This window comes from Rhodnius prolixus, unplaced genomic scaffold, assembly GCF_049639745.1.
Source record: "Rhodnius prolixus isolate KJV_2025 unplaced genomic scaffold, Rpr scaffold_2, whole genome shotgun sequence".
In the NCBI taxonomy this organism is placed as follows: Eukaryota; Metazoa; Arthropoda; class Insecta; order Hemiptera; family Reduviidae; genus Rhodnius; species Rhodnius prolixus.
The window spans coordinates 27715283-27740356 of NW_027411592.1; the positions used below are offsets into that span (position 1 = coordinate 27715283).

The 25074-nt window shown below is 31.8% G+C and overlaps 3 protein-coding genes across 10 annotated transcripts in view; 2 read left to right on the forward strand and 1 right to left on the reverse strand.

Annotated features, from left to right (window-relative positions):
- Window positions 1–710: 710 nt before the first annotated feature.
- Window positions 711–11805, forward strand: egl (Egl_like_exo domain-containing protein). Its single transcript, XM_074118726.1, has 7 exons — window positions 711–2276; window positions 2357–2437; window positions 3219–3463; window positions 5294–5497; window positions 6517–6606; window positions 6863–6939; window positions 9800–11805. The coding sequence occupies exons 1-7, from the start codon at window positions 1008–1010 to the stop codon at window positions 10117–10119; spliced, it is 2286 nt and encodes a 761-aa protein (XP_073974827.1). The 5' UTR covers window positions 711–1007; the 3' UTR covers window positions 10120–11805.
- A 3490-nt stretch (window positions 11806–15295) lies between these two features.
- Window positions 15296–19978, reverse strand: mRpL22 (mitochondrial ribosomal protein L22). The gene is made up of 3 exons (XM_074118746.1): window positions 19547–19978; window positions 18441–18654; window positions 15296–15557 (listed from the first exon to the last, which is right to left on the reverse strand). The coding sequence occupies exons 1-3, from the start codon at window positions 19778–19780 to the stop codon at window positions 15337–15339; spliced, it is 669 nt and encodes a 222-aa protein (XP_073974847.1). The 5' UTR covers window positions 19781–19978; the 3' UTR covers window positions 15296–15336.
- Window positions 19979–20098: 120 nt separating this feature from the next.
- The window catches only part of LOC141449361 (beta-1,3-galactosyltransferase 1-like), a 32529-nt gene continuing 27553 nt past the window's right edge, over window positions 20099–25074 (forward strand). For 3 of the 8 annotated variants that reach the window (XR_012455477.1, XR_012455478.1, XR_012455479.1), the window contains exons 1-3: window positions 20307–20513; window positions 20994–21108; window positions 24802–25046. Coding sequence is in view for 4 of the 8 variants with exons in the window: in XM_074118740.1 (XP_073974841.1) it covers window positions 20994–21108; window positions 24802–25046 (360 nt within the window). In the remaining 4 variants the exon portion in view is untranslated. Of the gene's footprint in view, window positions 20241–20306; window positions 20514–20993; window positions 21109–24801; window positions 25047–25074 lie in introns of those variants that run through there. The other 5 variants (XR_012455480.1, XM_074118742.1, XM_074118740.1 and 2 more) reach the window with 4 other exon arrangements.

Below are 25074 nucleotides of genomic sequence, written 5' to 3' on the forward strand. Positions count from 1 at the left end.
ACACTAGTATTTTTTTTTCAACCCTTAATTTTTTTTATGTGCTCCCGTCATATAGGGGGACCTCCTGTTGGTCGGAAATTTTGCTCCCACAGAAAACATAGGCGATTTCCTGGATTTTACGAGGAGTTCTGGGAAGCTGGGATATGAAAATCCTTCTTCGCTCGAAATACTGGTAGAAGTATAGTGTAATGTACCCTAATGAAACAGTATTTTAGAAGCCTAATTTTATCCCAATCTAAAAAACCGTAAGTTTCCTGGAACATTTTCACATGAAATAATAGAACCAAATTATTTGTAGGAAACCACCAGAGAGATATAAGGAGACAGCTGGCCTCAAAAATTTTCTTGATTGGAGGTATAGCTTACAATATTTTTTTTCCCATTCCTAGAAACGTTTTAGTAATTTGATATCTTTCAACTAAAGAAATAGAATTGTGGCGCATTTGGGTGAAAGTCATTTGACTAATTAAAATAACTTTCTTGCCACAAAAAAAAACTACTAACGAAAGAGGGGGGTAAAATAAAAAATCTATAATCTAAACCATAACACATTCAAAATTCTTTTTTCTTAATTTAATTGTTTTAAATAAGCCCTTTATACATTGTTTTATTAACATCTTTATATATTTAAAACTTTTGATATCATGAAAATATTTCTAATTCAATCTTTGGGCTAAATTGCAAACTTGTAGCTGTCCCTGTCACTCACTGCTATAGTGGAGTCGTGGAGTGGGTTCTGGGTTGGGATGGCAGGTCACATAATTTGCAATAACGTTAATTTTATGTTGTCAAGTTAGTGTTATATTTTTTTACTAGGTGAGCATGGACCGCATCTTTAATTTTTGTTGCAAGGTACTTTATTAAACTGAATGATTTTTACTTCGTACTTGAAGGATCAAGGTAAAATTTATAATGTCCTGATAAATAAATCGCAGCAGGGACTTCTCAAGAAGTTTCCTTTTTTTTTACTCTCTTTGTCTGTACAGTAATGTTTCTCAATTAGCATAATGGACAGTAGTGAGTATGAATTTGTCAGAAATATGACACTTCTATTTTTCTTTGAGAGATTGATGGATAAAGGAGGCCCACGGACTCTTCATGATTTAAGTTGTCAATTTGGGGCTAAAGGCTTTACAAAAGAAATGAGACAAATTGCTGGAGGATCACAATCTGGTTTAAAAAAGTTTTTGGCCCAGTATCCAGCCCTCTTTATTGTTGATGGAGATGTTGTTTATATCAATTCATTTACTGCTCAATCGCCAGATAACAATAACTCTAATTATAGTGGAAAAAGAGATTATGCCAAAGAAGCAGTCGAATATTTTTCAAATAAACTGCGCCAATATGGTGAAGGGACTGAAGTACCTATTAAGAGTTTGTTAGGACACCGCTCGCAAGCATCTCCAGAAGTGAGGCACATTTCAGGACAGCATATAAGGGAATTTAAAGATTTTTTATGCAGATATCCTGATGATTTTATTGTGACAGAAGACACAGTAATGCTTAAAGAATATGAAGGAAGAGAACCTCAACCATTTCATGAATTAGAAGTTATTAAAGTAGATTCTGCCGCTACGTCTCGACTTCTTAATTTTTTTAAGCAGTGCATAGAAATGAAAGGACCTCTATTAGTAGAACAGTTATTTCATCACGTTGGGACATTCTTCCCCGAAGATATGTGGTCTCCAATATTCAAAACATCTCAAGATCTTTTAACTTTTCTAAAAATGCATTCCAATCTTTTTAATGTGCAGGCTAACCTTGTATCAAATGTAATATATAGTGCCAAAATAATTGATTGTAATTTCAACGACAATGATAAACCTGAAAATAATAACAACGTTAGAAACAAATATGTTGAACCTGCCCCCATCCGTGAGATAGCAGTAACAAATAACCTTCAAAAAATGTCTCTAAAGCAACGAGTTAACAGTTTAGTTATGAAAACATTAGCCGAAAATACGGAAAAAGACAGAAATCTAGCAGCCATTTCTGTAAATGGAGAAAACTGGAAAACGAAAGTATTGCAAAACACAAAAGTAATTGCCAATGTGAAAGAATGTTTGAATTTAGTTGAAGAAATTCTAAACAGCGGTGAAGGAACTGCTATATCTTTTGACTGTGAAGGTATTAATTTAGGTGTCAAAGGCCAATTGACTCTGTTTCAGATTGGTTTAACAAATGGTCAAGCATATATATTTGATTTAGTTACGTGTCCTAATTTGGTGGTTACTGGTGGTCTTCAAAGATTGCTGGAATCTGATAAGGTAGTTAAGGTAAGGTAACTAAAAAAGTGTTTTTGGTGATATAAAACAAAATACAACCATTTATTTTTAATCATTTATATAAATTGCAGGTTATTCATGACTGCAGAAACGATAGTGTAAATCTTTTCAATCAATATGGAATTACTTTAAGAAATGTTTTTGATACTCAGGTATTGCTTTAATTACCAAACAACAACATTGATTAATTACAAATAAAATATTAATAACACAGGCAGATGAGAGGAAGCTCAGCAATACATTCATACATATATGTTAATGATTACATATGATAATGAAGTTAACGTATTTGAAATTGACATTGAAGTACATTAAATTTCATATATTCCAATTATACATCGTTAAGACCTGATCGGGTATGAAATGTTAATGTCAGGTTGGCCATGAAAGCAAGGCAGCAATTTTACTTTTTCTTCAGAAAATCAACCTTAAACGTCTTAAAGATAGATATCTAATGTACGAATGAGTATGGGAAGGGAACTTAGATGTGTAATAAAGGTTGCTTTAGGAGAAAGTTGTATGAGTTTTATATTGAAGATTTTATTCAAGATAATTAAATAGTAAGTCGAATTTGTTTTTTCCGAAAGGAGGAATTTCAATCAACCGAAAGGTTTGACTAGTCATATTCTTAACGTAACGAGCTTAATCTGCAGGTATTATTTTCTTTGATAAATTTTAATGTCCCCTCTCTCATAGATGAATAATGGCGCAACAGACATTTTTTATTATCACATTTGTTTTATATAACAAATTCAATGAACGTTTAAGTTAAAATTAAAACAAATATGAGTTTTATGCTACTTATTTAATAGCTACTCATTGTATTTAAATAAGTACCCTTAATTGGACACTACTTTATCAACAAACGTAAAATTTATTAATTACGTTTAAACATTTAGCATTTAATTTAATTAATTATTTTCATTTTTGCAGGCAGCCCATGCGGTTGTGCAATTGCAGTTGACTGGTAAACCTGTATATAAAGTAAAAAATGTTAGTTTGAACGCCCTTTGCGAATTATATGGTGCTCCAATTAATCCTCAAAAGGAGACTTTAAAAGCCCTCTATCGCCGAGATCAAAGGTATTGGGCACGTAGGCCTCTAACTAGAGACATGCTCCTCTACGCAGCAGCTGATGTGTTGTCACTTGTACCCCAGGTCTACAACGCTATGCTAAAGTAGGTAACTTCCTTGATCGTTTAATGAACTGCCTTGAATGGTATTAAATTTTTCTGTCTTCAATTCTTATAATATATCAAAAAGTTGATTTCACTAGCTTACTTGACTGTAATGTCTATCTAAAACAAAAAATTTGCAGACCGCACGCTACTAGATCCAGGTTAATAACAGACGTGTCCTGGGGATCACCATAACCGGTTGTAATCTTGAATATATTTTATTTCCCTTAAATATTAAGCACGGGTATGTCATTTTATATCTACGATTTAGTATTCCTGTGGATGAGAGTCACTTCAAGAAATGTGTTGTATTTATTGTAACGTTTGGACAGTTTGAATATATAGGAGTTTTGTAAATACGGTAGCTATGTATAACGATTGGGAAATCGGGGCAACGCGATACCAAGGCGGACGTTGTATTATTGGCTCCTATGAGTATGCTATTTATACGTCTGCTATTACTTTATTTTTTAAATGCTTCATGGCCTGTTGGTAATTGAAGCTTCTCGATTTTCCGTACCTAATTTTAGCTTATCATTATCATTATTATTTTTTTAATTCTTGTATATTTTTTATTTAAGACGCGTCAACATTTGAAGTAATTGGTGCCCAGAATCTCCGTAAATTTTCGGCCTCTGGAGAGAGTTTTCTCTTTAATAACACTGTCCACCATCCGTCAGTTTCCAAGAGCCAGCAGCAGGATTTGAATCCGAGATATTTGAGGGCACTAAACACTGATTAAATCCTTTTTCTCCTTACATTTATTCTTGATGTCATTAACGACACGAAACTTGAGCATAAAGATGCCCTTCTTTAACCCTCCTTAAATAATAATATGTAAATCAAATCTGTGAGCCAATTGTTAATAGGGAATTATTTACCAAGTATACTAGCAAATTATGTTTAGCATTTGCATTCAAGGTACTCACTATGAGGCAGACAATCTGTCAATTTTATAAGACCTTGACAATTATAATACTGAAGAAATCGGGCGTGAACACTCGAATGTTTCAAGGTCCTAACCATTAACATTCTTCAAAATAGGAAAATTTGCCTTATATTAATTCCCACTAACATTGCAGCTTGAAAAACCTAAAAATTACACCGAAATAAAATTTTACAGAGAAGCTTACAGTACGAAGTTTTTGCAGAATAGCCTAGAAAATGTTTCAAATATAATTTTTAGATTTATTATATGTCTTTATGAAGTTTAATGAAATCTTAGGAGCCGTTTTAGAATAATGAAAATTTGATTCTGTAAAGTGGCGCCTAAGACATTTTAGTAAAAACCTTCATTTTTTTTCTCTGGGTATATTTCCATTGAATACTCAAAATCCAAAAAATTGATAAAATAAATGATAGCCGAAAAGTACAATGACTATTCTTTTATATAATTATGAGCAATATGTAATAATGACTTACCAATAAAAAACTTATTAGTCACTACTAATTAATTTTAAGTAAACTGATAAAATGACTGGGTCATAACAAAGTCCCTTTTTTTTGTCGGTATATTTCGAGTTATATTTCTGGCTTCATTTTATTCCCTTATATTCAACTGTGGCAGACTTTACATCCAACTACCGATCAGGTCTTCACCTGATTCTCTTCAAGAGATGTGATTTCTAACTTACCTCACTAACAGTTTTCTTATTGATATATTAAAAAAAAAAATTCAAGGCCTGACAGAATCGTATCAAACCACAATTTACTCTTGACCAACTCTGGAATGGTTAAAGTAAATGGTTTATTGTCCTCTTTTATTCTGAACACATACTTGGTAAAGGAAACGTAATTTATTATTATTATTAATCTATTTTTTAATTCCAGAGAGTTAAGAAAGGATCTTGAGCCATTACTTTGGGAACTATGTGATGAACAAGTTTTAATGCATATCAAACCTAGTGAAGTGAAACAACATAAAAAACAAAGAAAAGTGGAGAGTGAAGTATCTGACCTTAGAGCGAAACTTGCTACATCTGCCCACACTGGTAGAAACATCGTTCTCAGTAACAGAGAGATACGATTACTAAGGTACCCATTACTTTATGTATTAATTTTGTTAAGAAAAAAAACTTCAGTAAGCCCCTTCCTCTTAAGGCTCCATCATACTTTTGTCTGAAGGTACTCGTGAAGATGCCTTTTCCAAGTGTCTCTGCTCTCTCATTTCCTTCTGTATTAAACTTGGGTTTCCAGTTCTTCAGTCTTGAAATTTTCCTTTAATTTCGCGACACAATAAATTATTCTTCTTAGCAAACACTGAGACAGTAGGCGCACACTATTTTGCAAGACCAGGTAAAACGGTTTAAACATAACTATGCATGGACACCTTTAGTAATTTACATCGAACCAGTTAGTCAGAATAAGATATTCGACAGTGTATTTATAATACCATTTTGACATGATTGGCTGGTAAAAGAAATACCTATTATTAGAGAAATGTTGTTCGCCAATAGACAGAGAAAGTATTCATTTGTTAACATACTTCCTTCCCCTTGTAATGTAAGGACAGAAAAATTATGAACCAAAACTAATTATATTTATAAGAAGTGCTAATTTTAGTTTCTTGTGCCATATTCATTACTTCATCAACTTCCCTTCGAAATTTTCAAGCATATTCCGGTTACAATGCTCATAAACTACATTACTTATTGCACGCCTTAGCTTCTTGCACTATTTTACCGTAGAAATAGAAATATTTGGATGAAAAAACTCATTTCGTATCATTTTTGGGCAGTCAAATAGGTGACGATCCTACAGTATTTTATTGTTTGTTCAAGATCAGGATTATTTTATTCATAAACTCCTATAAATTCAGAGGACTTTTTATACTTCCAATGAGTTTTTTTTTCTGCGCCTATATGACTAGCCTAATTTAAAAACAAAAGTAGACCGCCGAAATCTGTTGACAACCTACCTTACTATACATTCACACTAACATCTGCAAGAACAGTTGACGATTTAGAAATTTTGATTTCTGCTCAAAAAGAAATGAAATATTTTTTTTTTTTTTCATTCATCAAATTAATGATTTTTTGTTTTATCTACTTAAGGTATCTTGATTTAACTGAAGAAGAAAAAGAGAAATTAAAAGGTTCATATAAAGTCGCTCGGAAATTAGAAAAATTAGAAGGGAAAAACAGGTATGTTGTTTAAAACTTTTGTTTTTAAATGCAGTTTTGAATATCAGTATTCGTTGTGTGCGAAGTACACTTTTGAATAGATAAGTTACTATGGAAGTGGTTATTTTTCTCTGATGTGCACGAGTATTACAAATAGTTATTTATTTTTAAAAAGCTAAACTGAATAAGTATATATGTAGCATTTGCATTTATTACCTTTTTGAATTTTTAAAAAACATACTCAAATGTAATATTTCTAAAAGTAAGTAACTTTTAGGGAAGGAGAAAGTGAAATGTTTAGCCTGGAAAGTTGCAATAGTGGAAAGTCTACTTCATCAGATAATTCTTTGTCAGGTAATATTGTAACCAAAGTACATTAATCGAGCAAAGTTATTATTATTTTAAGCGAATAGTGAACTTAGTTCTGTCTGTAAAAACGGGGGGGAAAAACTAAAAATAGAACTGTAAAAATGCACTTCCATTTTTTAAGATCCATTTAATTTCTAAACTTTAGTCTATAAATTGATTTATTGAATTTATAACCTTTTTAACTCTTATTTTGTTTTTCAACAAGTTCTGTGACATTTGAATAATGTTTCAAGTCTGGTCGACGTAAAATTAATAAAAAGGCTAAAACAGGAGGAAGTCCTTGATGATTTTCAGTACTCAGAACCCAACCTAGGGTTTATTATTTATTTAATATAATAATAATAATAATAATAATAATTGTCTTTATTAATTATATTTACATTTATAAACATCTCAAAATTAAAAAAATCACCTACAAAAGAAAATAACTAAATATACTACAATGCATTTTATATTTTAACTAAAGACACACATCTTGGTCTTTCTTGGACCGTCAGAGTGGAGTCGTGTTACGATAACTAAATAAATACTATATACTATAGATAACGATAAATGAAAACAACAGCAAAGGAGCAAAATACAAAACTGAAAATAAAGAAAAACAAAACAAGTTCCGACTTAAACATGTAAAGAAAAAATAGAAGTCTTTGTTGAAAGGAAACCAATCTATAGACATTATTTTAAATTATACTAAGTCCTAAGTTGATAGGCATGCTTACAATATTTTACTAAACATCTCCAATCTTTCCCGTTAATGTACTCAAGAATCTCACTGGCGGCTAGAAAATATTTATTAAAGCAGTCCTTTCTTATTTCGCATAATGCTGGACAGACAGCTAAAAAGTGAAATAAGTCCTCGAGCCACACATCTCACACTTGGTACCATCAATCTTAAAATGTTTATAATTCAGATTCAATAAATCTCCTCTACATTTAAAAATCCAACTAATACTATCTAATGACAATGAGCAATCATATAGGTAGTGATTATTTAATTTAAACTTTAGTTCTCTGTGCAGCGGAAAACTGTTACAGTTCATAATTTGTTGACGATATTGTTCCTTAAAGTCTTTACGGATATGATTGAGACTACTACGCCATAATTCAACATTGTTACAATTAGCCAGATTTAATGAAATGTTTAAATTAAATTTTTCAATATAATGTTTAATCTCTCTGAACCAAGAAATATCTTTTTTAATTACTATTAGAGCTAGAATTTTTGGCAATCTATTATCAGATAGAGACAAAACTTTAATTAAATAATCAAAATGAAGTTTGATGATATAAACAAAAATGGGGTATAAATTTGTTTCTAAATAGAGAAAAGCGGAAGGAGTGTATTGAGGCAGTCTGAATAGTTTTTTAATGAAAAATCGCAATACTTTCTCAATCTCATTATGCAATTCTCCTCCCCATACTTGGGCGCCATAACAGAGTATGCTCCTACTAACCGAATTGAATATCCGTAATTTATTTTGTTTATTTAATTTAAATGGCATTAAAATATTAATTGATTAAATTATTTTTCTCCTTTTTCTGATCGTCTCTGATCTTAGCGACTGCTTGCACATACTTAATGTTTTTGTACGGAGCAGGTGGGTGTTATTATGCATATTTTGCTAGTCAAGTTAATTTGTTTAGCGAGTTCCACCTCTGGATCTTATTTCTCTCTTATTATGCAGTTATACTGATGAAATACGGAGTATTAAATTACTTCCTTATTAAATTCGTTTTCACTACGTCTTCACAGTGGAAAACAGACAGGTGTTATAATGTATAGTATGTAACAAATAATGGTAAATATGTATATTCAGGAGGTAACCCACAGATTGTCCAAAAGGCTCATAGGTAAAATGCTAAATTATTTCCCTATAAATACAACCACGCCAAACATACAAGTATAACACTCAATTGAAATATTTTTTAAAGCACATGTAAGAAATCGTGCGATTCACCATTTGCCTGATGTGTTGTGTTGTTCCCTACTTTAAAGTCCACATTGTTGAGTACACAATATCGTGTAATTGAGCATGGTAATGTTTAATAAAAGAAAAGTACTTTTTGAGTGTTGTAACGCTTGAAACTATTACAAGAACTTTTCATTTTTAAAAAAATGTATTTATTCACTCGTGTGTATTATTTTCTAAGTTTTGTTTTATCTTAGACAGTCATCTGCTGCCATCTCTTCGAGTTCCATGAAATACCTACAATATGTGATCTGAAATAATTTTAGGAAATTATCTGATCAGATTTCTAAGGATTATTAATATTCCGACTACTATTTTGGTCTAAAATGTTTAATAACATAAATTTTAACCGTTATTGATTAATGGAATTCGAGATGTGACGTTTCGGAATTCCTTTAATCTATCGCGATTTTTCCATCAAGTTTAATGGGGGAAATGTTTCTGCCAGGACCCCTGAGTACAAACACGAGTTAGTGCAGTGACGATTTGGCAGAAACTTTATAGTGGGAATAAAGTAATCGCCTATTTTTTTTAGCAGTTGCTTAACGTTCAATTACCAATTAAGGGTCGTGGAAGGATTAATAGAAGTAAAATTCTCCTAAAAACGTGAATACTGAAACTGGATGTAAACTAAGTAATGTATGCCGAATGAATTTAGAAATAAGTTTAATTAATAAGTTAACTGTAGTGAACATTCCCTCATTTATCTTCTTTTTTTTTCAAATGAAAACTACCTTTCCTGTTCAAATTCTATAATGAATTGTTTTCTCTAAAATTTTCTTAATTTCTGAAAAAAAAAAATGCGTAGGAGTTAAATGTTTTTCTTAGATTTGTTTCAGGTTTAGTACTTGTAAAAATTAACTTTTATTTTTTAGGAGAGCCTCGTAGTTTAACGGAATCAATGCAGTTAATGGATGAACTATTATCGGATACAGGAATGGATAGACTTGACAAAATTGAAAGATTAGAAGCATTATTAACCAGCGCTGTAAGTGCAAACAATAATGATCTTGGAGGTTGTAATTCAGGTAAAGGTAGTTGTCATTGTTCTTGTCATAATTTGTCCATATCAAGTACATCTTCCCAAACGCTTTCAACTGGTGATATAGTGATCACTAATGTCTTCTGCAATGATGAACTTAAAGATAAGGAAAAAGTACTTATTGTATCACCTAAAAAATCTCCCCTACAATAAGATGTTAATTTTTTTAACAAGTAATACCCACTTATCAAGATGGTTTATACTTCTATCAATATTTTGTTTTGATTAAATTCATATTCATGTAACCACTTATTAATTTAAAACAAATAGCTAACTTTTTCTTTAAGTCTGCAGTTGCATACTTATTTCTAATTGATGTACACTCACCACATTTTCCTGCCTATAAGCTTAATATATAGGCATAAGAAAAGCTTTGTTACACTTGATGCCTTATTTAGTCTCAAAATGTCGAAATTAAATGAATTAGATATTTAGCAAAATAATACTTACATAGTTGAACTTAAAATCTATAAATTACAATAAATTTAATTTAAAGATTTATAATAGGAGGGGATATATTCGTTATAAACAAAAATACATTAGTGTAGGCGGGGACCAAAATTATAAAATGCTCAACTTTATTCAGTCAACTTGCTGTTTGTCGCTTTTATTCAAAATTTGTGACATGCCATAGGGTTATTTACGTATTAATTTTAAATTTTTTTTTGCGAGTAGAATCATTTGTAAGCACATTGGTTCAACTTAGCTATAAGATATTACTTCTTGTAATAAAATAGTTTTATTTTTTGCAAAAAGTCACCTAGTACCTACCTACCTATAGTACCTAATGTGAAAATGTTTTTGTTTTATCGATTATTTATTTATTTATTTCAAGGAAATAATAACCACTATAAAGCAATATGTAATAAAATACATAAACGTTATAAATTAGTGCCTAAAAATGTTAGAGGTGTTGACTTCTTATTAGACTCTTTAGTGCTTCCACTTTTTTAGCGCCATCCCACGATAGGGAAGGTAAAATAAGCAGTAAGGAAATTTTAGAAATTCCATCGTATGTAATTTATAAGTTGAATAAAATAAAAACTTAAGGTTTTCTGTAATCAATTTCTATTAGTTAAATAAAGGAAAAAAAAAAAATGGTGGTTTGGCCACTTCACAGTCTTGGTCAGGATTTAAAACTTTAATGTTAAACTTTTTATCATTGTGGTGTAGGTTTATAACATAATTTGAATTTTACCTAATACTCTTATTTTATTTTTTTAATTTAAATCTACCTCGACTAAAATTTGAAATATTTTTTTAAAAAGGCAAGGCGTTTTGGTCTTATGAATTGGTCTACCAACCACTATTTCAAGGCCCTAATTATTTTACTAAAATATCATAATATTAATCATTGACTAATAAAGTATTTTAAATTGTGATATTGATTAGAAGAAATAATAATATAAACAAAATTCAATAATAAGCCTGTAACTAAAAGCTCGCTCGTAGGCCTATAAAGTGGAAATATATATATTTTTTAATGAAACTTCTTTATTATTTATGAAAAATAAAAATTTATATGTTTCTATTTGTTAAAGAAATTAAATATTTTAAAGTAACTGAAATTACAGTACAGCCTACAAGGATAAGTACATTATGTTCTTTAAATTTAAACATTCATTTTCTCGGTATCATTCAAAATAATTATTTTAAAAAAGTTGTTTTAACAAAGAGCGTGAATTAACAATATTCATTAAGTTTTAAATTTTATAGTAATATCACACCAAAGTAGCCTTTTAGAAGATACTATTAAGCATTAGTTAAAACTAATCCAATGTTTAAGATTTATTTGTTATTTATTTTGTTCATTGTGAAAACAAAATTATATTTATAAAACCCCCAATAAGGTCTTTGTTTATTTTTTCCCAACATCCCATTTGTTATCGGTGTACTGATCTTGTTTTCAAACTTCAGAAAAATTGTATTGCTTTATCTTCGCATTAACCTGAAGGTTTACCTTTATTTTTTTAACTGTCTTTTTTGATTGGCCTATTTATTGCAGGTTAAATCTTTTGTTTTAGTTTTTATTTAATGTCACAAAGATAAAAATATTTTTGTATAAAAACTGAGAATTGAACTGAGGGTCATTATCCAATACGAGAAGTGGGATCCGAAAAGTGAATATAGTGCTATATTCAGCTTTAATCGTCCTGTTCACAATTCTGAAATTGTCTTGATAGAGACGACTTCAACACATTTGCTGAATGCATCAACTGCTATAATGTAGTAGTGGCCAAATAATAGCTCGGCGAAATCAATATGTTCACGTTATCACAGCTCAGCTGGATCTTCCATTGATGAGGTGATAATACTTCCTGTTATTTGTTCTGTACCAATAGCAATTGCGACTAGACATTCCTAAAAATTATGGGAGTTTCATCTGACTGTATTAGAGTGAACTTTATGATGCTTATTCTGGTATTTTGAGTGGACTGATGTAGTAGAAATTTACTTAGAAAAAAAATGGAATCTCTTAAGGCTTTCAGAGCATTTCAGGGGCAAAGCAAGGTTATTTATAGAGCCCTAAGATTTTTTTTTTTTCAAAATTGCTTTGCACTTAAGTAGTATAAAATAGAGTTAAACCGGTAAGGCTCCAAGAGACTAACACTTTTCACAACAAAACTAATACAAAATTAAAGAATGTATTGCTGTAATGATCTGTTAGCCTTGGAACAAGAATAATGAGTGAAATTGACCGGTTGCACTTCGTTTGTGAGCAGAGGAACCATTCAGCAGCTTTGTAATGAAGTAGGGGAGAAATTCCCTGATCAAAGAAGTGTTAAGAGTAAAGCATAACATAGGGTATGTAAAATTGGAGATTAACCCAGCAAATGGAAACATCACCAATGATGTTAACTCTGTTATTGGTTAGAATTCTTTTTTTCATCAGTTAAGAGCTTCTTGAGGTAATTTGCCAACAGTGAAGAAAGGATAAATACTATACAAGTGCCCTTGCAATATGTATGAATGTCCCGGAAGATGTACATATATCTCTTCAAGCAGTCTGCCCCTTATTAAGAGTTCAGATTTCTAGTTTTCTACAAGACAGCCATGTCTATGCAGAAAATGCAGACCTACTGAATAGTCCAAATTTGGGTGGTTCTTTATAGATACTTAACGAGGATAGTAAAATACAAACAATTTTAACAGATCCGTTTAATTATAATTGGAATTCAAAATAAAGAGAATAAAAGGAAAAGATGACCATATGGGAAATGCTTTTATTGCATTTTGGAGATCTGTTATTAATTTTGAAGATCGGAATATAATGCTTTTCTTCGGGAATAAATATGGTTTTTTGCTTCTTTAAAAATGGCTTTTCTTCATATTCATCTGTTAAAGATACTTCATATTTTTCTGGACAAGACTTAAATCTATTCTTGTTTAGTTGTAGGTTGCGTCTTCTGTTTGCAACCAAATACTAGCCAACCTATCCTGTCTGATGAAAACCTATTTTTGACAGGAATATTACTCTTTCAACTTTTATCTGCAAACATATGTAGGCTTCTAAGCTCTAATTTGCAGAATACGGCGATAGAAAGAGTGGTCTGTTACTAGAGAACAATACCCGGAGACAGGCAGTGCTCTGGAAAAGGCTCCAGACACCAATAAACTCTCATGATGACGCGCAATAAATTATTAAAAAAAAGTCTGGATTGAATACTCATAAAGCCCATATTCTTGATCAACTTTTTCTGTCAAGATACAAGTAATAGATAATGGGAGACTACCTAACATAAAACCTAAGTTTTATTGAGAATGTTTTCATTAAAGCATTAACACCTATTGAGTATCTCTACATTTATTGAGTGAATTAAAAGCAAGAATTTGAACCATTTTTTTCGTGAATGCAGGCAAATTACAAAGAAAACTGCTATTTGTTTTTTTTTTTTTGCTTCCTGTCTGTGCAGATTAGCCAAAGATGTACTAATGTATTATTTAATGATATGGGTTATTAGTACTATTTTATTTTTGCTTTTAGTTACGGCTATTTTTTTATTTTATTTTTTTTAAAGTTTGATTTTGTTCTTAGTAATGAAGTGGAAAATAGCTAAATATATTTCGGATGTTGGTTCTGTGAGGATGGTATGTAGGTTGGCAGGAAGTGGACATTTCGCTTTTATAACTGCGTTCCACAGTTCGTCCCTATCATCCTGGTGTCTAGTGCATTCTAGGATCAGGTGGTTGGCGTCTATTATAGTATCAGAAGGGCAAGACCAAATTGGAGGGACTGAAATTCCTATACGACTGAGGTGGTAGGGCGAGAAATTATTATTGAAACGCAGTCGGATCAGAGAAGTGTAGAACTTTCTACCTTCTGCGAAGTCAGTTAACCACGGTTTTTTAGCTATTGTCCGCTGCAGTGAGGTGTAAAATTTTCCTTTGGCATATTTGGTTTTTCGTACTCTACAGACCATTCCCTATAATAGGTACGTTTAGAGAGGTTCTTTACTTCTGCAATTAACATTTTCTCAAGCATTAGGTTCTCCAGGTGAATTGCCTCCTTAGCCTTGGAGTCTGCAATTTCATTGCCAGGTTTCCCTGAGTGGCCCCTACTCCATATCAATCGAACCGTCTTTCCATTAAGACCCGCTCTCTTTAGGCGGTGGACAGTTTCGAGGACGGTGAATTCAGCGTTATGCCCGGGACATTTTAACTTGTTGAGCTCACTCTTGCTATCAGAAAGTATGAGTATAGTTTGTGCCTCTATTAAGGCCACGAGATTTGCACATTTATTGATGGCAGTAAGTTCAGCCGAAAAGACTGAGGCATGGCGGTGTATTTGTTAGAAAATTGAAAAAATTAAAGGTTCGTACAACACTTACATTAAAATCTGAATTAAAAAATTACATTCTGAAAGTTACCGCTTTCAAAGTAGTTTTGCCCACAATTAATCATCCTGTGCGTCCAGCTTCAGTTTAGTAGTCCTTGTTTCCAGAATGACAATATTTTTCGACAGGAATATAAATTTCGAGAAACTGCACATATTTTTTTATTTCTTTTAAGCCGATGAAAAACGAAAAGGTTAATTTAAAAACTTATTTGATGAGTTTGCATTGAAATTTAAAATAAATTACTTTCCTTAAGTTAATACTTAAAGCACTAAGAGTTCCCATAAAACTCATTACCTTTTTATAGAAACAATTCAATGATTCAAAATTATGTAAATAAAATGAAGAAACAGTTTAATTTAGAAAAAAAAAAAAAAATACACACAGTTGAACGTAACATTGACTATTCACATGTACACATATCGTATGAGTTTTCTTATTTCACCATTAGCGCACAAAAAATGATCAGATTTATCATATTTCAAAGGGAAAAATAAATGTTTACAAAAACGTTTAATTGCACTATCTTACTTTTTCATAAAGAAGATATTACTCTACGCTTCCTCATAGATTCTATCCATTTAGATAAAAGTGTGTCTTTATCTTTGCTTGGCAGGTTGTAATAATTAGCCGGAGGTTTTCCTTCTTCTAATCTTACGAAGTAGTGACAATACTTATATTCCACTTTTCCGAGGCGACATCGAGCGTGACGTCGAATTCCTTTGACTACGTATCCTTTTCCAACGAAGGATTCAGCTGTAGAAGAAATAGAAAGCTCTTATTAGAAATTCTGACAGTTAAATGCTTTCTACATTTGTTAATTTTTGGCTCAAAGTACATAAAAAAATTGAAAAAACTACATCCCTACAAGTTAATACTTAAATTGTAATAAAATGTAAAAGAGTAGAGGCTAATTTATTTGCATAGAAAACATATTCTAGCCTCCAGTTTCACTGAAATTTACGGGGTCTATTACTACTATTCACTTTGCTTGAGAAAAGTTATTGAAAAAGAAAAAAATTGATTTACCATTTTTTAAAAGAGTATTTAACTTATTTCTATTTCGCAAAAACCGAAGACTGTTTTAATACAAAATATTTAATTTCATTTTATTACCTTATTTTATTGTTAATACCTTGTAAGTTGAAAATATTTTACAAAAAGAGAAAGACAAAAACTATTGTGTCCAAAACTAAGATTTAAAAAAAAATAAATAAATATAACACTCAAAGAACTAAATTCACCCAGCAGTTTTTCAGTGCACAGCCGGTAACCCGATAGTTTTTTCTCGATACACGTCCATAAATGAGTATAAGAGGCTGGTAGCTTTTACAATTAACATTTTAAAATAAACAATAATAGTATTAATTACCTAGTAGAATAAAAAAAAAATAAATGCCAATTTCAGTCATGATATTTATTTATTGTGCTAGGCTTTCGACCCTGAAGATGACCTAGTTCCTTAGCCGAAAGCTCGGCACAAAACAAAATATGACTAAAATTGGCATTTATTTTTTTCATCCTATTGAAATAATGAATCAGTCACTTAAAACAATGAACAGTAATTAATTAACTAAAATATATCAAAATAACAATTAATTCTATCTTAAACGTTTATAAACGTTATTACACTCATACTTTTGCTTGCATTTAATTAATGCGATTATTTAATTTCTATGTTTTATATTTTTTTCAGAATCTTTTTATGAATACTCATGGTTTGATTTCTCTCATATTCACATTAATTTCGGAAGTCCTTCGCCACTCTGCCGTTCTTATCTGTACTTGTTATTTGTTGTAGACCACTTTTACAGATGGCCAGAAGCTTAGAACACACCGATAGCGGAGACTGTAGCCCGTACACCCTTATCCGACAGGATTGCTCGGCACGGTCTGTCAGTAACCATTACAATTGACTGTGGCCGACAATTAGAAAGCGAACTTTTTTAAACTTTAAGAGGTATCTTGGTAACAATGCCGCCAACACAATCGCCTACCACCCTCAAACCAATGGGATGGTAGAGCGTACGCAACGCGTTTTGAAATTGGCCCTCACCTGTCTCACCTCCTCGATAATACTGACCTGGGTTGACTCTCTGCCTTTAGTTTTGTTAGGTTTATGAACAGCCTCTAAAAAGGACAGCCAAGCTTCAGCTGCCGAAATGCTTATGGAACACCTTTGAGAGTGCCAGGAGATTTTTTTCATCAAATACCACCGCAAACAACAAACGAGTTCCTTCAGAACCTACAAGAACACGTGAGACAGCTAAAGCCTACAATACCAAAATATCATGACTCTTCTAAATTTTTCCTCCATCCGCATCTTTACAAGAGGACTCACCATGTCTTCGTGCGACTTAATCAGGAGCAACCGCCTTTACAACCACCATAAGAAGGACCTTTTCCTGAGGTCAAAAGATTTCATAACTTCATGGACGTCAAAGTGAGAGGTTCGATCAAACGGATTACCACCGATCAATTGAAACCTGCATGTACGCAAGTCATAGAATCAGAACCATCGGTTTACGGATCCACCAACGGTTCAAGATCCTTCCACGACAATACGCAAACCCTCTGGACACCACGTTCGATTTCCAATGCATTTCGCGGATTGACCTCTTCACTGGGAGGCGGGGCACCAAGCTACATTCTTATCAAACGGCCATCTTAGAAATATAGTTGAGGATAATCTGAATTCACTAAAAAGTCAAAGTAGAAAAGAACTTGAACTGCTGAAGAGATCTCTCTCAAGCCTCCACGACGAGGGTAAGATGTACCAAATTACCAAATTGCAATAATTTGACAGCCTCAGTTGAACTTCTTAAGCGTAGTGGCAGGAACTAATGAAGACCCTTCAAAAACTACTGAATATTTTGGCAAAACAAATTGCTTCATGATTAGAACTCCAGATTACAAAATGTCTAATTTACAAAAAAAAGGGAAAACAATTAAACTAATTACTAAAGATATCTTCATCTTCCAGCTCCCTACAAAATTTCATCGAAATTCTTTTCCAGAGATTGTTTCACTTTGAATAAGTCTACTAGATCGTTATCAATTTGGTTTTAAAAAAAATAACTAAACCACCGATTAACTTGAGATTAATGGAAAAAGGCGGAGAATCAGCTCCGTACTCAACATTTATTCATTAATTTCAACGGGACTGTTGAAAAGGTGAATAGTGAGAGCTGCATAAAGTAATGGTTGACATGAATATCTCGAGCAAGTTGTCCGGCTGGGGACGTTAAAAGTGCGGAACGACATTGAAGGTTTACTGAGATATCTCCCCTAAATTTCAATTTAGAAATGGAATGTTAAATAGTAACAAATTCGGTAGATTGTTTAAATAACTCTTAATAAGGCTAGATTATGCATTTTAGTAAAACTTTTTTTAACAAAGAGCTGAGTGGACCAAATTCTACTTAGCAATAGTAGTTTAAAGCCTTGATAGAATTACAATACTCATACACACATACAGTGATAGATGGATGAAAAGTGAGGCAGTAAGAGAGAAATTAGGGGTTTATTGGAATGCGTCAGGTGTCAGTTCGTCACCTGTTATACTATGAACTAGTCCAATATTCTTGCCGGGCCAACAGAAAGTGTAGCCGTTCTGTATGAAAGGAAAACTTAACTTACCAATCCACAAGTTAGTCTTGAATTCCACACAATGCTTTTCTAGTGCTAATTGTTGGGCTTCAAGAATAGTTTCTTTTACAGCAATAGCACCTTTTTTAATTACAAAATCCAATTGCTTCAAGGCCTCCTCGATACTCATTCCTCTAATAAAACAAGCTATGTACCATAACTTTTTCGGACTATATTTGATATTTCTCTTCACATGGCATACGTACTGCAACAATAAAAAATCCAGTTCAAATAAAAATTTGACTAAATTTAAGGAATAATATTGCGGTATTAATCTAGAAATGCAGAAGTGAGTGTCCCAGAACCTTATTTACACAATCTAGATTTATTAACTTCCACTGCAGACGCAAGTAGTATTTATTACTAGCAAGGTATTAATATTGATTGAAGCGAAGGTCGCTCTACTTTATCCCAAGCTAATTGCGGCTTATTTAGGTACGAAAAAAGAGGCTTGCCTGAGTTTGCTTCAACTTTATTCTGCCGTAAAACAACAATAACCTAAAAATCAAGTAATAGTATTATTTAAAAAAAAACGAGAGATACGGTATGTCCCAAATGAGTTCCCAACAAGCTAGTGGAAGCGCCGTTAGATTAAAAAAAAAATGAAGTGCATTAACGGATCCTGATGTGATTCGCATCACACTAACTTAATAAAATAGGTGCATTCGCAAGCCTCAAGGCCACTTAAGAGGCACATCTAACAGTACTTCCAGCTTGAGGAATCTTGCTCCTGCTGCACATGAAATGATAGTAATAGGAGGAAATTTTCGAAACGACATCACTTCTTACAGTGTTCCATAGTGGTATACCTCTTTTTCGAAATCTTAAAAAGTATTATGAATCCGTCATTTTCATTGAAACGTACTATATTCTCCGGAATATTTAACAATTAGATCAGTTTCTCAGTTTTTTACACTCTATCAAAACAGCAATAGGACTATTGCTATAACTATAAGTTTTGTAAAGTCTAACGTATATAAACATATAACCCAGAGGGAAAAATACATAAAAAACAAAATCTGATAGACTAAGCATAAATTTTTATATCTCGTTAAATCCATTTTATTCAATATTTAGGCGGGAAGTTTATTACTTACTGCCGGTCTTTGCTCTTCGCCGGGTAGAATAGGAGGATATATTTTATCATTATACGACAGCCACTTGCTTTTTTCCTGTATTCCACCACCTTCTTCCGCTTCTTCCTTCATTGCTTCGGTAGTATAATTTATATTTCTAGCACACACTACTAAATGTGGAACATTTGAAATGGAATAATTGCACGGTCTTATTTTACTAGCTACTTTAAAAACAGTATTTATAAATAAATTCATTAGGATTTATAAAATTTTCCCTCTATAAAATTAATTGTAAAAACACAATTTTTTAAGAATTCAACAATAATCAACCAATTAACTCCTACATTACGAATCAACCCTTCTTCATCCGAACGCCTAGAATGTTTATATGAACTAAGCAGCAAGCACTATGGAACAGAGTACAAAGGCTAAGTTATCACAGTTAAGATGGCTAACCTAACCATAACCTTTCTCCCAGTTCTGGTTCATGTCAGCTTATAAGTTCATATCTTCGATTGCATTATGATAATGTCCGTTTTGATTCTTTAATTAATATTCTCTTGTCAAGTTATTCGTATCTTTTAAAAAATGTTTCACTTTACCTAGAAAAGAGGAAACTAATTATATTAGTGTTTAGTAAGAGATTAGAAGTTTATATTTTTTCTTTGATTTTTTTTTTTCTGAGGCATTACAACTACTTCATATCTTATTTTAGGTAACTATTTTTGAGCTAAAGCATGATGTAAACTTAATTTCCTTTCACGGTTTTTTATTCAACCCATTTTAAACAAATATATCTATAAAATGGTCCATCAAAAATGTAATGATGTACCAGACACATTTGCGGGGAGTAACCATAACATAACCTCTTTATTGTATGGTAAGAGAAGTATGGATTATGGATGAGTATTGTACAGAAGTTTATGTAGACTGATATTAGTCACAGTCTGTCTGTGCTCAGAGTCTACTTCCAACTGCGAACTAGTCGGTAAGTCTAGCATTGTCATTTATCATTACTCCAACTCCTTAGGGTTTCTATAAAACCTTCCAATTCAGGAAGGAGAACTACAAATTATTCGTGGATTTCTAAAAAAAAACTTACTAAAAGAAAACAGCATCGCGTAGTATTCTTCTATTTTTTTGATTCATGTGATTGTTGAAAAAAGAAAGCAAATTTTGTGTATGGAAAGTTAATGCTCATAACGGAACTAGGTAGTTCTGTTTAATTCTTAACAGTTACCTTCTTAATTGTATCTAGTTCAAATAATTGCTTATTCAAAGCTAACAACTTAAGATTTTGATTAAGTAAATTAAAATATAAAATTCAATTAGAAAATAAATGGATTTGTTTTTGCAGTTATTAAAAATTGTCTACCACGCAAATATAAATTATATAAAACAAACTATGTGAAATATTTTGTTGTATACATTCAAACAAGCATTGTGTTTTTGTTTTTTGCATTCGCAGATGTTTTTAGGTGATGAGTGGAGGTATTTTAAATACCTTACCCTCTCAACGGTGTCTATTATTTGCTTGGTTGTAATATACACACCGAGTTATCATCTTGCTCCACCTAAACAAGGTATGATTCACAATTTGAACTTTTTTGTTTGAAATTGTATAATTTCTGCAAAAAGTTATTGTTACTTAAAAGGACAATATTGTTTTTCACGAACGTTAACAGACAGCTGGTTTTATTCTTTTCCGGGTTCAAAGTTTGCTGAGACAATTTAACAATTTTACCATAACTTAAACATTCTGCAGAAATAGAAATTAGTTTTATTTGCCAATAAATATATTTTATACTGTCATCGTACATGGTGAATTTAGGATATCTCTATATCACATGATAAAATGAGGTTTAGGTACTAATTTCAAAAGAAAGGATTTCCATTTAACGAGTTTAGACCTATATGTCATTTTTACTTAATTAAAAAAATATGCTAAATAATGTAAATAAAACAGATTTTCTTGAACTACACAATTAACGGAAGTAGGAGTTGTGAAGAGCTAATGAATAAGACGAGAAATTATTTATCGCACTAATCCCCAACATAAAACCTGTAAAGAATTGTAAATTTTTCGTTTCTTGACTACAATTGTTTGTGCTACATATATAAATGACATAATAGAGGTTTTTTTTTTCATCAAAGATAATTAATAATAATCCCAAAAACGCGAATATCGACGGAAAAGTTTAAAATGCAAGAATCTTGGACATCATTGAGAATCGGGCCAGAGTGAATAGAATTTGCATTTGAGCTGCCGAATCACCTCCCGAAGTTTCGACCTTTCCTCCATATATACCCTGTGTACATAACTCTCGCTCTCTCTCTCTCTCTCTCTCTATATATATATAACTGTTCATAAACTATCCAATATTGGAGAACATTTGTATATTTATAGATTATCCAAAGGTTATAAATTCTAAAAAAATAGCCTTCAATCTGACCCCCATAAAAGTTATCTTTACTATTTATCGTCATAAGTAATTCATTTATTCAAAAATATTAGAAACCAAGGATATATATATATATATATATCCTTCATTTATATTAATTTTATTGATTGAATAAAGGAATGTATATATATTGTATATACAGGGTGGTCCATTTAAAATGCACCAATTGCTAATAACTTTTAGGAAAGCGGAATTTCGAAAAAACCCACGAAGTAAACTAAATGTTTTTTTCCCAGGTATGGCTACATTTTATTAAGAAAAGTATTATGATTTTTAAGTAATAAGAATGACTGCGTACGCGGGATTCGAACTGGGGATCTCCCACTTACAAAGCCACGCTCTTGACCGCTAGACCAACACCCTGGCAAGATATTCTTACCGTAATCATAGGTCAAGAAGTCTTGCGTACAGGTTAAATTAAAATGATGTGATGGTAGCTTTTAATTGATGATAAAACAAATTTATCCTGATTCACCCACACCGTTACATTACACTGCATTTTTTAAAATCCTCAATTATTATTATTTTTGTTCTTTGCGTCACAAATAACATTTTTTGCAGTCAGAGGACCTCCCAAAACGTGTATTGCTGGTGGAAAATTAATATTGAAAACCGATCACGAATAGATAAAATTGTAACTTTGAAAAGTTAAAAATGCAAATATTTTGGACACTATTGAGAATCGGGCCAAAGTGAATAGAATATTTTTTGTTGTATTTGAGCTGTTGAATCACCTCCCGAAGTTTCGACCACTCCTCCGTATACACCCCTGCATATACTGCATTTTCACCATACAGCGTAAAGGTTTTGAATTTTTGGTTTGTTAGAGGTATCAAGCCCTTTGCAATTCAAACCCTCTTAGACCTATTTAGCTTCCACTATCAAAAGAGTAAGTAAATATGTGTGTATGCGCGCGTGTGGGAGTAAGTGGTATTATGTTGAGCTAGAGTTTGCCTGTGGTTTCGCTGAACCCAAACAGTTGCACTCAACAGCTAGTTATTCTTGCCGATACGTGTATTGTACGAGTATTTCAAGTATAAGTTGAATGTTGGTCTGGAATATCTTGAGGGCGCTAAGATCTATAAAGAAATTGCTGGTCCACTTCCCAGGAATGCTGAACATTTTATTTAATACGTACATCAAATTGCTATATATTTGACTAAAATTTTTTAACTTCCACTTCCCTATTATAAAGCTTAGGAAAAAATACTACTAAATTTTAAAATAGAAAGTGAGAAAATTGTTGGAGAAAAGAGAGCTCAGAGGTTAGCGTACTGGCTTCCCACGCGAAGATACCAGGTTCGGATACCAACTTCAGTTGTGCCTGCCTAACTTTTCTCTATCTAGAATCTTTATTTACTTTACTTTTACTTCTACTTCTTACTGACTTAAATATACCTACTTTAAATTCATTAAACAGTTTCATTTAGTAAGCTAGACAGGATAAAATTGTGGTTAATTTATAAAATACAATAGTAAAAAAGATTCGATACTTTGGAGTTAAAAGTATGTATGTGAACACTGAAGCGCTCTTTTTTCACTAAATTCTTTACTAATACTAAATTATTAACTATGTGTATTATCTTGCTGATAATTTTGAATTTTTCACGTATATTAAGGGTGTCGTAATAATATCAAGACAGAGGCTTATTATTCTGCGTATCTAACATATATGTATATTATGAGCAATGTATAATATTATATACAGGGTGACCAGAGTTATATGCTCCACCCACTTTTTTTTTTAACGGCGGGAAATTTCGAAAAAATAAAAAACGTATTTAATCATTTTTAGTCTAGTATATTTTTAATGATTGACCCATTTTTTTAAACCCTTGTATCTCGAGATACAGCACCCAACTTTTGTTTTTCAAATGGACGTTATATTTTTTGTTGCATATTTTTGTAGTATGCAATTTCTAGATCTTGACTTTGCCACCATAAGTGCAGCTACAAGCAAAGTGTGGCGAGTCCAGAGTTTTGGCTTGCCTATCCGTTGATTGTGCCCAGTTTGAATAGATTCTTTAAAAAAAATAACGTAATTTTGACAGTAAACTGTTTGTTTTTCATATTTTAAATTACCATAACTTTTGAAAAACCTAACCGATTTCAAAAAAATTTTTTTTGTTTTTTTTTAGGAGCTTAAATACTACAAAAATATGCAACAAAAAATATAACGTTCCATTTGAAGAAACAAAGTTGGATGCTGTATCACGAGATACAGGGGTTTAAAAAAATGGGTCAATCACTGAAAATAAACTAGACTAAAAATGATTAAATATGTGTTTTTTATTTTTTCGAAATTTCCCGCCGTTTAAAAAAAAAGTAGGTGGAGCATATAACTCTGGTCACCCCGTATATAAAAGATTAGAAATTATTAGATTAGATGATACAAACTTAATGTCTTGTTATTTAATTTTGCTCTATTTTCTCTTTCTAACTTTTTCTCAATCAGTCTTATTTACAAATTTTAAATAAATTGTTATAACGTTAGATGTTTTTGTTTTGGAGGGTTGAAAATGAAGAATCATTTTCATAAATTATTAGTCGAAGTATCTGCTCTGAAAATGTGTATGTATATTTTTTCAATTTTAAGATTAGCTTATATCTCAAAAACTCTTAATGACCAAATGAAAACAACTATGTGCATTACATAAGTAGTTAAGAGAAGTGCAAGAAGTATATTATATCAGTACTTATTTTCTTTCTTTCTTTTATTTTATTTTTAAAACTCTGAGGGACACCTCATATTGATATGCTGTTAAAAACATGTATTGTTTTTTTATTAACTAGAATATTATTATTTACTTTTAGTCGTTGGATGGGAGCTGAACGTCACACGAGAAACTAGAGCGTATGTTGTTCCTGAAAATGAAACCGCCTTAATTAGTGGAAAAGAAATATGCCAAGATTCATTTTTAAATATCTTAATTGTTGTATGCTCAGCTCCCGAAAATGGAGCGCAGAGGCTTGCTATAAGAGAGACATGGGCATCGCAAAATATAAGTTCTGTTAAAGTTGCATTCCTACTAGGATGGCCAACCAATGTAACTTTACAGGTATGTTTATACAATCAAGCTGTAACTT

Excerpts from the sequence above, each read along its gene's own strand:
- egl (XM_074118726.1), top strand. The coding sequence starts at position 1,008 with ATGGACAGTAGTGAGTATGAATTTGTCAGAAATATGACACTTCTATTT. Across the intron at positions 2,277-2,356 it reads AATCTGATAAGGTAGTTAAG|GTTATTCATGACTGCAGAAA; the intron begins GTAAGGTAACTA and ends TATAAATTGCAG. Across the intron at positions 2,438-3,218 it reads GAAATGTTTTTGATACTCAG|GCAGCCCATGCGGTTGTGCA; the intron begins GTATTGCTTTAA and ends TCATTTTTGCAG.
- mRpL22 (XM_074118746.1), bottom strand. The coding sequence starts at position 19,780 with ATGAATTTATTTATAAATACTGTTTTTAAAGTAGCTAGTAAAATAAGA. Across the intron at positions 18,655-19,546 it reads GCGAAGAGCAAAGACCGGCA|TACGTATGCCATGTGAAGAG; the intron begins GTAAGTAATAAA and ends TTATTGTTGCAG. Across the intron at positions 15,558-18,440 it reads CAAGACTAACTTGTGGATTG|CTGAATCCTTCGTTGGAAAA; the intron begins GTAAGTTAAGTT and ends TTTCTTCTACAG.